This window comes from Pseudochaenichthys georgianus, chromosome 22 (assembly GCF_902827115.2).
Source record: "Pseudochaenichthys georgianus chromosome 22, fPseGeo1.2, whole genome shotgun sequence".
NCBI lineage: Eukaryota > Metazoa > Chordata > Actinopteri > Perciformes > Channichthyidae > Pseudochaenichthys > Pseudochaenichthys georgianus.
The window spans coordinates 8,423,550-8,441,701 of NC_047524.1; the positions used below are offsets into that span (position 1 = coordinate 8,423,550).

The window sequence follows — 18,152 nt, forward strand, 5'->3', positions numbered from 1 at the left end:
TTCTTATGATGCTCCGGGGAAGCTTCACTTTTGGTAATGGTGAAAAACCAAAGACAAACTAAAACCATTTTACAGAAATGATAACTTTAAATTTGAAGTAACTTATTGAACACTGCAAACAAAGAATATTTAAAAGTCTGTGTAACAGCATCTCTCATCCTCTAAACGTCATATCCATCATGTCCCTGCTGGTCAGCTTCACATATCATTTGTATAGTTTGTTTGAATGTTAAAATGTGCGGTGAATGCATGTACCACCATTTCTACATTTGATCAGAATGCACACTTTGTGTAAAAGTTTGGATTCATAACTTATTCACCCTGCATAGCACTGCTCCATTCGAGTGCCAGTGAGCGATGACAGTGTGACAGGAACCTGAAAATAAATGAATTTCAGCCCCTATTCTCATTATTATTTGCGTGCTTCTCCTACTATGATAGGCCGATGCATCTCAAGAATGAAAGTACACATTTTTTTCTATAACTAGAAGAAATAGATGGCTTTAAATCAATAGATTTAAAAATACATTTCTTACAAGCACACGTGGCAAAAAGCTGTGATTAAATACTGTGAGTGATCCCCACTGGGGCCAAAACGTCTCTAAAGCTACTCACACTGGATTGATTTTTGAATTCATATTTTCTCTGAGTTTATCGAATGCAATATTAAGATAAGCCACCCACTGTTATATGGCCATAGTATATCAACTGAGCCAATATGGAAGCAATTTTCTGCAAGAAATACATCTCAGGAAAAATATCTGAAATGAGTTTTTCTTAGTTTTTATGACTTTCTGATGACCTCTTAGTACCTTATGCCTTAATATAGCATTCTACTTACTCCATAATTATGGACATGAATACATGCTATATCTCTCTTCTCTCTGAAAAGCTACACATTTGCCAATTGTATTAAAACATTGAAAGCCAAATCAGTCAAGTAATGAGTGACCTTTAAATGTGTATTGTCCCTAGTGGAATTTAAACTCTTCAATCTGGCAATTTTAGTAGGACATCTACAATTAAATTATTTTCATATGGTATTTTAAATGCGTTTACCCACTAAAGTTTAAAAACTTGGTTCGTTTGCCTTCTGAATCTGTTCACCCAAATCCAGAAGCGAAACCAGAGAAAGGGAAAGTCGAGAGAAAGTTGGGATTTTCCCTGCAGTGCACAGGCAACCTTTCGGGAAGTCAAATCCTTAGTGAGCAGCACAGTTCAATGCAGCTTGGTCTGTACGGAAAGACACGCCCCCTGTGCGTAAAAAGGCAGGACCGAGGGCACGCAGCTCCAAGTCCCGTCCTCTGCTCTCACCTGAAGCAGCGGACGGACACACAGGTAGAGGAGCCGGAAGAACAGGTCGACTCGTCCCCATAGCACTGCTTTCCATAGTAACTTAAGGCGTTTCTGAAATCAAAACTCCGCCGTCTACTTTGTTATGTTTTAAAAACGCGATTTATTTATGAAAGTGCAGCGGCATCGGAGGAAACATGACAGAGCAAGGAAAGAAGTTGATTCTGATCGTGGTGGATATTCTGTGTGTCTTTGTTGGTGAGTGACTACCCTCCGGACAATATGGCTGAAAACATATGACTATAGTTTCAGGCTGTGCAGCTCCTCTGGTCTGCGTTAGTAGGCCTATGTGATCTTTATTGGGTTAAATCAGAAAACAATGAATCGATACTTTAAAAAAACGATTATGAAACAATTGCATAACGCATGGGATTGCCCAACACAAACACAATTTATAGATGTTTGACAAACAATCCACTTCATTGTTTTATGAAGAAACTGCTGACATCTATATAAAAGGTGACTTGCACAATTTCTTTTCGGCAAAAATATGCATATTAGACTCGTGACTTGGCAGTTATTGCAGTATAAATAAACGTTGTAACTCGGCATTGATCTCTATCTTTTTCAAACAAGCCACACATTGTTTCCCAACAGTGAGTGAGGCTGTTGATTTCTGGCTGTCACTTGTTCTCTGAAATCATTTGGGTTCATATGGGACATGTTCTCCTATCTTTCCTATCGTTCCTATCTTTCCTATCTTTCCGTGGCGCTTGTTGTGACTTGTTTCTGGACTCCGGTGAAGACACAAAGACCATTAACAGAAATGACACCTTCCAGCTGTTTGTGTCACATCTGCTCACATCCCGACACTTGGAGGCTGACAGAGGTTATAATTGAGATGATGAAATATGGAAGGGCATCAGATATGATTATTATTTTACAGATTTCCTTTAGATGTTTTTTGAAGGTGAAATATGGGGTTAAAATAGAACTTGCCTGCAGTTAAAACCATGTGAGGACAGCTACAAACGATGAATACTTTTGTGGATCCATCTGTTGACTGACAGGGAGGAATGATAATGACCACTCTGCTGTGAAACGCTAGGTGTATTTTCATGTGTGTGCAAAATCCAAACGTCAAGTCCACTGTCTTGGGTCAATTTAGAGGGTTTTAAGCTTAAGGGATGAGCTTGGTTTAGGAAATGATTGGCTGGTGCGAGGTAGAGCTGTATAAGACATGATGTGCTACTTTAATTAAGAAAACAAGTTGTGTTTTTCCCAGTTGGTGAGGACACAAATCTCCAATGCAAGTGATTGTTCAATCTAAAGTAATAGTTGTGAAATCATAGATGTGGTGATTAACGGTTTGTCAAAAATAACATTCCTACAATTTCCTCGACTCACTCTTTATTAATCATCCCACAATTGCGGTTTTTCAGTAATGTGAAAGTGTGTCACTCTTTGAGGTAAGTTAGTCACCAGCCTTTATAAAGTGAAAGTATGATAAGTGGATCATTTTGGTCAGTCTCAGATGTGGCGTGAAAATATATATATTTTCATTTGTCATATTTCCTATAAATTCAATTCAGTAGACTTTCTTTCAGTTGAAACGATCAAAAGAAAATCAGTACTACTGAACTCAAGATTATTTTTTATTTGAAAGATATACCTCATTATGAGTACATGATCTTAGGGAAACACTTGATTTGTAATGTGACCAAATAAGAGCTTTGAAAAGAAAATGAACTGGCAACCATCGCAAGAAAATGAACTGGCAACCATCAACTTGCAGGCAAAAATTACACATATTTGATCATCTTATTCTTTGAAAAGTCTAAATTTAGACTCTAGTTTTAAGAAAAAAAGTTTGATTTTATATCTGGGGCTCTAGGAAACTTTGATTTACAGACGTGTTTAATCAAATACAGTGATTAGCTATTGCACAAGACCAAGGCTAATGCTTTGCCTGCTTGTGTTTTAGGTTTACAAGCTTCTTGTACAAAACGTAACACTTTATCACACACCATGTTTAAAATGTCCTTTTTTTTAACTGTTGCATCTATTAGTAGGGCCATTCTACTCCCTTGTTGCTTTATGTATGTTTTTATCATGATTGTGATTCCCCCTCATTTGAAAACACGGTGGGTGGGTGTGATAGATATGGCAGGAATGTGCTGAGATGGTAACTGATTCTGTTTAGTGTGTTATTTCTCCCTCTTCCCCTCTGCAGTCAAACAGCCATCCTGCCATTATTCTTTATCACTGCACACACACACACACACACACACACACACACACAAAAGAGAACATACACAAAAGAGAACATATTTTGTTACATTTCTATCGAGGCAGTAAATACATGTACTTTTATCAGAACAGACTGCTCTGTTCTTCCATTGTTTCACGTTTTCAAAGGCAATAACTCTAGCCAGGCTACTAAAGTTTGTGTAACATTTATCTTATCATTTTGTGTTTTCTTATGTTAAGATTACTTTAATTTTGGCAAAAATAAGTATATTTGCTTTCTTTGGCATGACACAGATACCCCTTTCTCATGTCTGTGTAATGCAGGTCTGACTACAGCCAACAGTCGATTATCTTAGCCTAGCATTAAGGCTGCAGACAGCTATCCTGGCAAAACATAATCCAAAACATAACCCCCCCACCCAAACTAAGTTTTGTTTTTACTTTATACACTTTGTTCGTTGTCCAAATTAACACAAAACATATGAAGTGTTACTCAGGGATCTATATAGATGCTAGTAAGCAGATTTTGCTAACTTTTTAGAAAGCAACAAGCGAACTGTTTACCCTGTTTGTAGACTTTGTGCTAAGCTAACTGTCTCTAACTGTTTCTTTTTAAACGCAACTATTCTGTTTAGAAAGACTTTCTGTTCCCACAAAGCTGAACAAATCTATCTGAAGAAGCAGTCTGAACTTTAACACTGGTTTAATGCTGATGGTCTCAGTTTTAATGGTGATTTTACATGATGGAATACTGAAGAGCTGTTGTCTTTCCGGCTGCCTGTCAGAAAAACTAGCTGGTGATGAACTCAAGGTCACTGGATTCATAGTTTCCAATATTATTTTCATTTATATTTCGGTTCAGGTACTTCGATCTGTTCCAGAGTCTAATATTGATGCCAATAATATGCCATAAAACGCATTTTGTCCCAGTTTTGATCTCTACACCCAGTCCGGGATATGGGAAGTCAGCAACCGACTACAACTGAAAAGCAAATGGCAGTATTTCTGCAAATCACAAGACAATTGGATGATTTCACGACTCACTTCCACATCAGAGTTAACTGTCATTTGTATAAAAGGGAGCATAATATAAGATAAGATGGTACTTTATTGATCCCAATTTGGGAATCTCTTTAAGCATTAAGACGTTGAGACAACTTGAGGTTAGACAGTTAAACACTGCTTGCTTATATGATGACATGTAATTGAAAGTGGCAAAAAATAGTTTCAAATGGAGTTGTTTCATATCGAGTCGTGTTATTAGTGTGCGACCTTTTACAAACCTACCATTGGATCGTAGTTAAATAACATGTGGTGCTTGATTTTAACCTTTTTTATTTTGCACATAAATTAAAGACATTATTTATTAGGATAATTGTTTGTCTAGCCAGGCAATAGGAAACATGGCATAACAAGTTCCCATAGTGCCATAGTTTTGTTTTAACAAATCAGCATTACAAATACTATGAAACGGCAAATATCACAGAGCTAGTGTTTAACATGATTAAAATGAATAACTTATTAATAGAAATGGTGCACATACATTTTCTGTTGATCTGTTAAGTATTGCAACTCTGTGGTCACCAATGACCTTCAATTGTTGTTGTTCAGGTGAGAATCAGCAGTGAGGAAATGAAACCGTTTTTATTTAGTGTTATAAATAAAGCCACACACGTTTTCGTAACAGAGCTGTTACGAAAACCGCTGTTATTTATGTGACAATTTATCATTTTGCCACAAGTATCTGCTTCTGCCAAATAAGTGTCAAAGTCAAGTGGGAAGTGTTGACTTTTGCTTCCTGACGTTCCTGACGTTCCTGTGTGAGTGTGTGTGTGAGTGTGTGTGTGTGTGTGTGTGTGTGTGTGTGTGTGTGTGTGTGTGTGTGTGTGTGTGTGTGTGTGTGTGTGTGTGTGTGTGTGTGTGGTGTGTGTGTGTGTGTGTGTGTGTGTGTGTGTGTGTGTGTGTGTGTGTGTGTGTGTGTGTGTGTGTGTGTGTGTGTGTGTGTGTGTGTGTGTGTGTGTGTGTGTGTGTGTGGTGTGTGTGTGTGTGTGTGTGTGTGTGTGTGTGTGTGTGTGTGTGTGTGTGTGTGTGTGTGTGTGTGTGTGTGTGTGTGTGTGTGTGTGTGTGGAGACACACTCCTTTCATTGCCTTGAGCTTTAGCGTTTTAATAACTTTCGGATCTGATTAGTTTTTAATCACCATCACTACATCGCCGCAATGCCAGCCCCTAATTTGTTTTCAATCTGAAACTATCTTTTTATTGCGTTTATAGTCTGATTCAACCAAACTGAAATAGCTGGAGAAAGAGGGAATTTAATTTGTGTGTGTGTGTGGGACAAAAGAGACAGATTTTTTTTTTCCCTTAAACTGCAAATCTTAAAATAAGAACCAGGACATTTTGGAAAATGACAGAATATGGATGCACACCAACAATTTTATTACAACTTTAAAAAACATTTGACACTGAGATTTTTATGCCAACTGTAAACCGCACAAATGAATACATGTATAAACTGCTCCTTTGTGTGACCATACATTCGTACCGAAGAACAATTCAAACACAAAAGTATTAAAGGGAAACCCCTAAAAAGCATAATGGGTCCTCTTTAACCGAGTTCAGACCCAGTCTCCATTGTAATGGACATCACATGTTTTTGGTCTAAGACAATGACATATGAACAAGAAATGTCTATAAAGTTGGACATACAGTTCACTTTGCCAGGTCAGCGAGGGACATCCCCGGCCTCTCAGGAAATGATGCGCCTTCTTCCCAACAACAGCTTCACTGTATCGAGTAAAAGGTTAACCCAGTAAAAAAAGAATAACAATGATAGCCATTATTGACAGAACCGACAAAGTCCCCACAGCGATGAGCAGCAAAGTAAACAAAATAAATAGTTAAATGTTGGATTTCTGAGCACCTCAGTGTGATGTGAAACACTGCTTGTGAATCCCCGCTAGCTGCAGACTCACAGCCGTCTGTTAAGATTTGACCTCAAATAAATCCTCACCTTCCACATGGTGACCTGTTTCCGATCATGTTTGAGTTATGAGGATGAAGACCCATCTTGGGGGCTGAATAACAGGAACACTTCCCGCTGGGGTCAGGGGGAAGTTGTACTTGTGTCTGATCCCAAATTCCATCATGTTTATTTTCTCAAAGTGGAATCGGGGGTTTGCTCTTGCCAGAAGAGATTGTGAAACCGTAAAACAATACTTTCCCTTCTTCCTTTTGTATCTCCCCTATGGACATTTTGTTAGTGAAGACAAACTGTGTGTGTGTGTATGCGTGCCTCTTTAGAAAGAGAGAGGCTGGAACTCATTTCTACATTGCTTGCAGCTGTAAACGTCCATCGAGGAGAAGACACTCAACAGCTACATGTGAAATGTCAGAGTAGGATGACACAAGCTGGGAAAAGCACTAGATGTGCCCAAAACATTTTTCTTTTTCAGTAGTTCTCAACAAGCAAATGTCATCCAGTCAAAGATTCACTTTGAGGTTCGACATACGGTTTTGAAAATTGCAATTCAGTTAACAAAGGAAATTACAGATGCAAGGAATGTAACAAAATCTTACACAGATTGAGAATATCTTCTACAAGATCAAAATGTCTTTAAAGGGGCCCTATTATGTTCATTTCAGGGTCATATTTGTATTGTGTGTCTACTGTGACATGTTTCCATACTTTAATTTTCAAAAAGCTCTTTTTTGATTGGTTAGCTGGCCGGCTCTGTTGTGATTATTCAACTGCTTAGATATGTACCGCCTTTAGCATATCACTTATAATGTGTCGAAGCGCTGGCCAATAGAAGCACAAGTGTGACATAATGTCATAATGTTACTGAGATAAACAAAAGAGTCGGGGGGGGGGGGGAGATCATTTACATGCACAGAAATCTGTATAACGCACAACAGGTAAGGGAACCCCCCCCCACAAAAAAGCATGATAGGGCCCGTTTAATGTATGACAGTCATTGGGATATCTTGGATAACATTCATCCAGTCAACTTTGCACTTCGTTGGTGCCAGCAGCCCTTCTACAGTCAAACAATCAGCCTGTTTTGTTCTATTGTTTATCAGAACGTTAACCGTTCCTAATCCTTCTTAGTTCGGCCACTGAGCAATAATAAACTGTACACATAGTTTCGAGTAAGATATCGCGTAGTAATTGAGTAATTTTGGGGATTTAACCTCCTGACGGTCCCCCTCAGCTCGACCTGGCCCCCAGGAGGGGAGGCCCCCCAGCACAGGCCTATAAAAACATACCAGGTCTTCTGTAATAATACAGCAGATATCCGAAATACAGTCGGATAATACCCTCCATGAGCTCGGCTCCCAGAGGCTGTTGGAGCATGTTTGATACGAAGTGAAATTGACTTCCTCACTGATTCTGTTGTTGAATCAGCTCAGCGGTGGTTGCTCTCTGTGTGTGTGTAAGGCCATTGCCCAACTTTGTCCTCTCACATCCCCACCCTGGCAGCAGTTAGCCACCAGAGACTTGTCAAACAAGCAGCAGCCTCTTATCTAAATGTTATCCTTGCACCCTGCAGAATAAACAATGGTGGGCCTCACTTCAAAGAGAAGCTGGGAGCGTGCTCGCCCTGCTGGAATAATGAACTCCGAGATGTAAAGAGCAAGGGAAGGGCCTTTCATGAAAATAACTGATCTTCAATGAGGAAACTGCTTGTCATCAGATACCATTAGTGTCACTCAGAAAACAAATATGACATATTAGGCAGTTCCTTAGCGGTGTGTAGTGATCTAAACTAAGGGCATTCTACTATATACTGAGACAGTCAGTGGAAACCCAATAAAGCAATATCATAGGTGTTGGTGTATTTTAACTTCAAGCAAGAAAGCTCTCACTCTTACTTTTACGGGTATGCTATTAGATTCTTTCCCGATGTCCAATTGTTTTACTTCTTCCTTTGGTTTTAAGTACTTAGTGTTTTACATCAAACTGGTAATATACAACTTTCCCCCTTCAAGTGTTTCCAAGTGGTTTTATTCTTGGAGCAGATGTCTCAAAGATAACCAAATCACTTTCTGTTTTCATCAAAGCCTAGCAACCAACAACAACACAGGACTATGGCCACTGAATCATTTAGATTTAGCCACTTTTAGGACATGCTTAGCCAAACTTTTACTGAACATGAATGCACAATGTCATCCCCAATATGCAATTGAGCATATGACATTATCTGTTCAACTTTTAGCGACTATAGGAGCTATCGCTTTCCATGCTGTTGGGAAATAGTTGGCAACACTGGACAGGACACACATTTTGTTTTCCACAGAAACTTCAATTGTTCCACCTCGCTGGTTGACGTACTTCCTTTGTGCCATAAATCGAGCATTGGCTTTCCCAGGAGATTTACCCAATGGCAGAAAGCAGGGTTTATAACTAATTCAGCAATTTACTTTGAAATTATGAGTTAAAGCAATACAAGAACTTAATTTGCCACTTTAATATTCTTGTGTGAAGCAGCAGGTAGACATCAGAAAACACTGTGAATGTTCCCAGCTGACAGGCTGCCACAGTGTGTCGGACCCCAGACTTAATCCACATTTGGACTCATGACATCATGTTGGAATTACCTTCCCAAACCCACCCGTCGTGAACATGTTTTCTTTTCTATGTTTGTGTCTTCATGGCGTCTCATTTAATCCTGCCTGCCACACACTGGAGGAAGGAAGCTCTGTGTTTTCGGAGAGCCACTCTTATGGCATTGCCCGGTGAATATACAGTAAAACTCCTGCTTGCAAAAACAAACAATCCTCGCTCTCATTAACTGCAGCAGTTCAGTGACAGGCTCTTTAAAAACAGGAAAAGAGGTTCCTGACATCGATCCTGTAGATTCCACTATTGTTCCTGCTCAGATTTAAGAGACAGCTTTATGTGTTTCTGCTTCTGTTGTGCATCATTAAACTCAGTCTTTTGTTTACACTTGCAGAAAAACAAGAACATTTAACAAGGGTACACACACTATTTGTTAGTTCAGACTATTAAAAACATGCACTTCTTTTATAGACCCCATTTGTATCTGTCAGTGAGCATATGGTGCTCTTTGTATGAGTGTGTGTGTCCCGGTCCACTCCTCAGCTCCCAGGCCCAGCGTTGTGTAAACGGTGCCCCAGTGTCACTGTCAAAGGTCATGGCTTTCCTCTCCCCGTGTTTCCATGGTGACACTCCGAAGAGTGACCGCGGCCCGTAGAGGTGAAGTTGTTGCCACTGAGCTCAAGAGATGACAAATTAATGGACTTGGCAGAGTGGGACCTTCTGCCCAAAGCTGAAGGATTAATCTATCGGTGTGTTTTTAGCTGTTTCCTGAGCTCACTCGTCAACATAGTGATACACAGTGGCTCTCAAAGATTGAAGCATCAAGGTCTCTGAAAGTTTTTTTTTAATCATCATGGGACATCATTTGAAAAGCTCAAGTGTACTCGCATAATTTACAATGACTTTCTTTATGAAGTGTGTATGACACTTTTCATGACATGCTAAAGCATGGCATTTGTAATTATTTGTTAAGCATACTATAAACTGACTTTTTGCCAATTTGATGGATGGATGAATATGATGGCATACTATAGCTTATTTGAATATTTGTTATTAAAGTTATTTGCATGATTGAAATCGTTTCTGTGTTAGCACCAGGGCTTTTCACTTGAAATATTTTTCTTTAAATCATCTGTCATGTTATGCTTGTGATCCACTTGTTTGTACATTTTAACTAGTCATCACACATACCATGATTGTCTGTGAAAAAAAAAAACTGCTTTGGTGAATGTCCATGCTCTCTGATGCCCTGTACTTCAACATTAAGACAGTTTGATGTGGTCATTGTATAATTTGAATGTCCTTTTTCTTTAGCAGTCGAGTGGATTTCATCCTTATATTGAAGTTGTCTTTTCTTCCTGCAGCGGCTCTTCCCTCAGCCATCCTGACGCTGAGGTTCACTCCATACCAAAGAGGAATCTACTGCGATGATAAGAGCATCAGCTATCCGTACAGGAAAGACACAATCTCCCATGGAGCCATGGCGGCCGTCACCATCACCTGCTCCATCGTTATAGTTAGTCCCAAAGTTTTGTTAAACAGTAATATAAACACATTTGACCTCAAATGTTTCCCTAATTTAAGTGAAAAACTTAAATGTTGTCTCTTTTCTCTGCACAGATCACCACTGGAGAGGCCTACCTTGTGCACACAAAGCGCCTGCACTCAAACTCCCAGTTCAACCAGTACCTGTCAGCTCTTTACAAGGTGGTCGGCACCTTCCTGTTTGGAGCATCCGTCAGCCAATCACTGACCGACATGGCCAAGTTCATTATAGGTCGCCCTCGTCCGAACTTCCTGTCTGTGTGCGCCCCGGTCAGCTGTAACGGCTACATGCTGCAGATCAACTGCACCGGCTACCATCGCAATGTGACTGAGTCCAGGTGACCATATACACCTTTATTATGGAGAGAAGTTTGATATAGTTTAAAGGGGTCACCTATTATGCAAAATCGACTTTCATGCCTCTTATACATCAACATGTGTCCCCTCTGTGTAAAGAGATTCTGAAAGTTTCAGGAAAACATATTCACTCACTTTTTGTCCTGATCCATTTGTATAAACACCTGTCTGAAAATGAGCTGATCAGATTTTGGCCACTTTATGATGTCGTCATAACGATTTGTTTGGCTTGTGTAACCATTAGCCAATCAGCAACCAAGGTAACCCCCCCCCCCCCCCCCCCCCACCCACCTTATCACCTGAATCTCCTCCTAGAGCACCATTCTGTTCTTTGTCACCAAATGTCTCTCAGAGGGGCGTGGGGAGGGGCTCCTTATTCTCATCTAAAGTAACAGACAGAGAATCAGCACTTTTGAAACGGGGCTGAAACAGAGGGGATTATGGGTAATGCTGCAAAGATCTGTTTGGTGTTTCGAGCCAAACACTTCAGAAACATGTTTTGTATATATCCGAGACTCATAATATATTGATGAAAAACAGTAACCAAAACAAATGAAGGCTTTCAACCCATACACAAATATTGTCTTAACACTTTGCTTTTGGCAGGGTGGTATAATATGATGTAGACATTAGCCATGCAATAAAATGATACGTTTATTTTTATGGTGTTAAGGACAAAGGATATTGATATATGCAAATCGCACATTACATTTATTATACGAGCTTGTGTTGTTTGAAAAAGACATGTACACCTCAAAATACTAATACATAGTACTTGAATACTCAAAGCAATTTTATAAAAATCACTGAAAAAACAGGTGAATTGTGTTCATGAGTTGTTTCTGTTTTGTTCCTCAGGTTGTCGTTCTACTCCGGCCACTCGTCCTTCGGGATGTACTGCATGCTCTTCCTGTCGGTGAGTGTGTCTTTGTCATTGTTTGTGAGACTCTCTGTCGCTATCTGTGAAATGTCTGTTTTACCAGAAACACACAAGTGACTCAAAACAGGAGGGGGGGGTCAACACCTTTGTTTAATGACAACACTGTACAAGGGCCGGAAGATGACGGATTCAACAGTTTAATCCCTGTTAGGGTTTATGAGGGAGTGACTGGAGGGCATTTTATATACGGCACTGTTCTGTAGCTGACCTCTGACCTCCCTATGGAGGCTGGCTAACGGGGGAAAACAAAACATAACATAACATTCTCATAAGTAGGAGAAGAGCACATTTTCAGTGTATGAAATACCTTTTAACCTTTTTTCACAAAAACAAATCATAAAAATGTTATGGTATAGTTTTTGTGCCATAAAAAGTCATTGTATAGTATGTCTAAAAATATATACATTAATAAAAATATATAAGTCATAGCATGTAACAAAAAAAGCGTCATAGTAAGTATGTCATTGAAAATAAAAAAATGTAAATAAACGTTTCTTAATGTTTATTAAAGGTCATAGTATAGCATGTCTTAAAAAGTCCAAATAAATAGTTTGTCAAAAACAAAAGAGCCATGCTAATGTCATGAAAACAAAAAAAGTCATAGTATAGGATGTCAAATAAAAAAAATCATGTATAATGGTTTGAAGAAACTTGTGTTTAAAAAAAAAAAAAAAAGTAATTGTATTGTGTGTATATAAGAACACACAAGTTTAAAAATGGTTTTACTATAGTGTCACAAAAACATGTGTTAGTGTTGTAGGTCAAATAGGTACATTTAATATTTTTGAAGTTGTACTTCTTAAAATATATTTTTTGGTGTATTTTTTAATTATAGACATAAGCCACCTTTTAAACGATATTTTCTTTGTGTGTGCAGCTCTACGTCCAGGCCCGGATGCAGGGGAAGTGGACACGCCTCGTTCGACCCACAATCCAGTTCTTCCTGCTGCTGTTCTCTTTCTACGTCGGATACACGCGCGTGTCTGACTTCAAACATCACTGGAGTGACGTTCTGGTGGGGCTGCTGCAGGGAGCCCTCATCGCCGTGCTCACTGTGAGTACAACAACATGTCTCTGTGACGGACTGAAAGACAGATTTTAAAATACAAAATGGTTGCAGTTGTTTTAAAGCCCCCCAATGTGCAGGATGTTTATTTGATTATAGTGAATTACATTGTATGGTCAGAAAACTCAAAATGTCATGGCTTATTTTGGTAAACTCAAAGCATCCAAAAGTTTCTAGTTTACTCACAGAAAGTTGCAGCATAATCACAACAAAGTATTATCGATTTCCGATTTTAAATACACAATGGGAAAAACCGAAATGGTGTACAAGTTTATGAAAAATATATGCATCAACTTCCATCAATTACCAGTGCCATCATCATTGTATTATTTGCGAAAGATTGCCTAGGCACTCCATTTAAGAGAATAACTGGTATGCAATATATTAAAGAAATGCTACACACACATTTCCTGCGCTCTATATAGAGGTACAAATGCTGATTTCTTGCTTCTTTTGTGTAAAGTGGGACAGGTTTTGTTAACTTAATGTAGCATCGTTTGTAGTAAAACGCAGACCTTGAAACTATAAAAAACATGTATTAATCTATAAACAAAATAGAAACACCTGCAAACAATAAATACTTTAACTGTTGGTGAAGACTCGGGTGTTGGTTTTAAATTGGACTCTATTAAAATCAAATGTCATTTTATGCAACCCCCAACAATATGCAACCAAAGATAGACTTAAAGGTCACCTATTATGCAAAATCCAATTTTTCATGTCTCTTCTACATCAACGCGTGTCCCCTCTGTGTAAAGAGACTCTGAAAGTTTCCGGAAAAAAGATTCTCTCTCTCTTTTTGTCCTGATCCATTTCTATAAAAACCTGTCTGAAAATGAGCTGATCAGATTTTGGCCACTTTATGATGTCATAACGATTTTTTGGCTTGTGTAACCATCAGCCAATCACCAACCAAGGTATCCTATACTCTGGCATTGATTCCTCTTCTGTCCTTTCAGGTCCGATATGTGTCCGACTTCTTCAAGCAGCGCGCCCCCCCCTGCACACACACAGACACGGCGGAGATCGAACATCTTGAGCGCAAACCGAGCCCCCAGCCTCCCGACCCTCAGCACGGAAACCACTACAACTACACCGGACCTGTATGAGCCCCTCACAGCAGCTCCTCTTACTAACCTGGGCCTTCAACCTCTCCCACAGCAGCTCCATTATCCACGGACCTGTGACTTACCCACAATGCAGTAACCACTAGCCAGGAATCCAGACTTGCTCCACTCGGCGACAGCTTCCCGACTATTTTACAGCTTTGAAAACTCAAGCGATTCCCTAAACCTGTTGGAACAGCAGCTCCACCGTCTGTGGATATGTGATTGATTGTGTTGTTCTGTTTGACGGTGTGCAATGATATATATTGTTGTTTTTAATTCTGTGTTGCATTTATGAGGAGAGTTTTTAGAAGTTGATGCTGTGAGTTAAACCGAAAAGTGAGCAAAGACTGCGAAAGAGATCTGTCAATTTCAAAAGCACCAGTCGAAGACTTTTCTGTCCTTCAGAAAAAAACCTTGGAGGCATTGTTTTCCATTGTGTTGCTTACTGCAGTCAGATGAGAATTGTATTTTAACTACACTGGAGCTAGATTATATCTGCCTGTCTCTATATTTGTACCGTCTTTTAGAAGATAAGCCTGTGTAATGGACTGTTTTAACTAAATGCCTGATTATGTATTACTAACATTTTTATTATGTGTATCACTACTGTATCTAATAAACTGTGTAGCTTTTTAAGAATGGCTTACCACTGCTTTGCTGTGACGTTACAACAACTTTTAGAGCTGGCAACTTGATTTATTTTCTTTATAGAGACTAACTTCACGTAAATAATTGGAAAAGGACAGACAAAACAAATGAAGACGTTACTCGGGAATACTCATCTGATAAACCATATTTTCTCCAGTTCTCTTGAACCTCAATACAACCACAATTTCAAGTGAAACTGGACATCTTCCTTACATTTATATAAGATGTGTAACCTATTAAACATAATGTTAAACTGTGATTAGCGGGCGGCTGACTGACCAACAAGTGCTATGTTTTTATTTTATTTGATATATTTGGTCTCTTTGTTCCATTTATACACATTATTTGATCTCTAAATTGCATTATGGTATTAATAATGGACTTAGACTCAGAGCCTTTAGATTCTGACTTTGTTTTTTGTTATCCTGTCGGACTCAAATCACACTGTCATCCTAACTTGTTTGCCAACTGCTTTTGAGTTGTCTGTCTGGCTGTTGATAAACAAACTAAAATAAAAAGTTAAAAAGTAAAAAAAAAACATAATGTAATCATTTATTTTCTTCAGTGTTAGGAGATATAAATGTTAATTAGGCCGCATTTCCAAATCTCCTCGCGTCCCTACACGAGCCATTATCTTACAGGAAGGAAACCCAGAACCTACAAGTAACCGTTTAACAATAATCCACTTTAATGGTAATATACAATGCAATACAATCAAGTACAATCAATACAGTACAAATTACATACAGTTCTGTGGGATCCCACATTTACCTGATACTCACGTGAGCCAGCCAGCCAGCCAGCCAGCCAGTCAGAGAAGAAAGAGACCGAACACAGCGGGGTTTCTGTCTATATCCCTCGCTGACCCAAGGAGGAGTTATCTGCGCCTCCCTTCCAGACCAGTGATTGGCTGCCCAAATTATCAACACCCCACATCTTAAGTCCCCAATCCCAGTGGCTCAGCTTCCTTATCACAGGGATCTGAGATGACTGTATGTCAACTCCACACCTTCCCCCTCTTCCTTTGTCCTCACAAAACCAAATGTTCCCAGGCTCCAAACACAGTTCACAGTTTTCTCACCCAAATCATTTTCCCTTTTTAAGCATCTTGATAGTTTACTAACCTGAATACATACAAATATTTCTTTACAATTCCCTCTTTTGCACTCTTAAAAAAGAGAGTGCAATTTACACAAGGCACTTGCAAAAAACTGCATCCTTGTCTGCTGAGTCTCCATACTTTTTATTCTCAGTGTCCACAGTGAAGGGCACTCCGTCCAGGCTCTCGTTGCAGATGACGCAGCGGAAGCAACCGGGGCGGTAAGACTTCCCCAGGGCCTGCATGTCCATGATTAGATGTCCACCTGCGTTGCACTTGTCTGCAGACTGCTGGAACCCAGAGTACAGAAAGTCCTCTTCACAGAAAACCCTTCCTGCGTCATAGTAGAACGCCTTCCCTCTCAGCCTTCGACTACAGGCGCTGCAGGTGAAGCAGCTGTCATGGTAGAGGCTGCCCATAGCTTGGCAGGCCTGGCTGGCTCCATACACCGTCTTGTTGCACTTAACCCACACTCCTGTTTCAGCGGAGAGTGGAGTCCCCTGTGCCATCCTGTCTTGCCGTGTCTTTGTCCCCTTTGATCCGCTGACGGCGGCGAGATGTCTTCCTTCTCCTCCGGCTTGCTGATGGCGGCTTCCGAGTCGATGCTGAATAGATGTCCTCCCGATCTTCCTTCTCCGGTCCGATGATGATGCCTCCCAGTCGACCTCCATGATGAGAGCCCGATCCGTCCTGATGTCGTCTAGGGTCCTCGCAGGTGTTTTCCCCCGCCGCACACTGGCTCCGCACAGTGGTACCAGTTGTCCCCCTTTCCTTGTAGGCGGACGGCGCGGGATGTCCTCTGGGTCACTCGGTCGGGGCCGGAGAGCCTGGGGTTGACAGTCAGCCTCCTGCGTCTCGGGTCCCTCTTTCGGCGTCCGCAACCTGTGTGGAGAAATCTGATACAAATCCCTCAAGCCTACGCTCCGGGCTCTGGGGCCCTCGGCTGTTTAACCCACCAGTGCGTGGCAACTTGGAGCCTGTTGGTGGGGTGTCTTAAAACAACAGACGTGTGTGCACAGGTTTTCTAAATTAATTGTGCTGCTTCAGAATCTTGGACTGTGCCCACTAAATAAGAACCCCAACATCTTTAGGTAAATTAAAATAACATATTTCAATAGCTCTGAATTTCTGACAAGCATCTGTATTTATTTTTAAATGAAATCCCTGAGATCCCATTAAAAATCTAAAAATATGATTTGAACTGTTAATGTTTCTGGTAAAGAAACACACTGATCTTATGGATTCAAAAACAACCAAAATCACAATGCTAACAAAGTGAATGGCTTCCTGGTGATACTGCTTCTACCCGTCAGTGCTTAGATATTATCCCACTGAAAAAATGAATACAGAATTCCCACCAATTGTCATCAAATGTCTTTCTAAATGTAGATGAAATGTATATCCCCATAATGACCTAAACAATCAAGTCTATGGCTTTTACTTCTTTACCAGACTAGTTACATGATGTTGTCCAAATCACATTGTGTCTCATTACATTACTATGTTTTAGCTTAACTGTAAATATGTTCTTTCTACATTTCAAACCTCCGTTACTTTAATACCTGTTGAAACATTAGTTGACACATTACTCACCGGTCAGCCTCTCCAGTATTCCATTCTGGACTTACATCTCTCTGGTAGCCCCTTGGCCACTGATTCTCTACCTGTGCTACCTGCTATAACTCAATCAATATTAGAGACATGTCAACATTCACCAAACAGTGTGTTATCCCCAAATATGGAGCAGGTCAATTCTAAAACTGTCAATCAATGGTCAGATTGAACAATGGAGTTGGGCAGCAGGTTCCTTTCAGTCCCTAAATGAAAAATGTACATTGTAAAGTTTACACTCCCCCTTTTTTACACATTCTCTCATGTGTAAACAAAAACCTGTATGGGAAGAAAACCTTCAGGTCATAATGGATTATAAGACAATACCAAACATTTTTCCCAGTAAACACTTGAGAGTGTTTCTCTCCATCATTCAGTCCTAAAAGAAACAGAATTCCAAATTTCCTAGTTTGAGTTTCACATTCTGCAAACAGCCACCTCCTGTGGGAGTGAAACATCATCAACCAGATTAGATACGGTTTCCCCTTTTGTGCAATGTTAGGAAAGCTCTCATTTCACACATTATTATCACACAAAAATAATGTGTTAGTCCAAAACATGCTTGATTAGTCATCGTTTCAAATCATGCAGTTGCACTGATCAGGTGCAGACATACACACACTCACACTCACACTGTCAGGTTGTAAAGTCAGGTTTGGTCAGGTACACCTCA

The 18,152-nt window shown here is 39.9% G+C and overlaps 1 protein-coding gene across 1 annotated transcript; it reads left to right on the forward strand.

Moving 5' to 3' along the window:
• Positions 1-1,254: 1,254 nt before the first annotated feature.
• plpp2a (phospholipid phosphatase 2a) lies at positions 1,255-14,760 on the forward strand. Its single transcript, XM_034111573.2, has 6 exons — positions 1,255-1,551; positions 10,469-10,620; positions 10,725-10,987; positions 11,865-11,922; positions 12,824-13,000; positions 13,972-14,760. Exons 1-6 carry the CDS (start codon positions 1,491-1,493, stop codon positions 14,119-14,121), a joined length of 861 nt encoding a protein of 286 aa, XP_033967464.1. The 5' UTR covers positions 1,255-1,490; the 3' UTR covers positions 14,122-14,760.
• Positions 14,761-18,152: the final 3,392 nt, after the last annotated feature.

Bases quoted from the DNA above. Each gene is read 5' to 3' on its own strand.
- plpp2a (XM_034111573.2), top strand. From the start codon at position 1,491: ATGACAGAGCAAGGAAAGAAGTTGATTCTGATCGTGGTGGATATTCTG. The intron at 10,621-10,724 runs GTTAGTCCCAAA...TTCTCTGCACAG, and splicing joins TCACCTGCTCCATCGTTATA to ATCACCACTGGAGAGGCCTA. The intron at 11,923-12,823 runs GTGAGTGTGTCT...TTGTGTGTGCAG, and splicing joins ACTGCATGCTCTTCCTGTCG to CTCTACGTCCAGGCCCGGAT.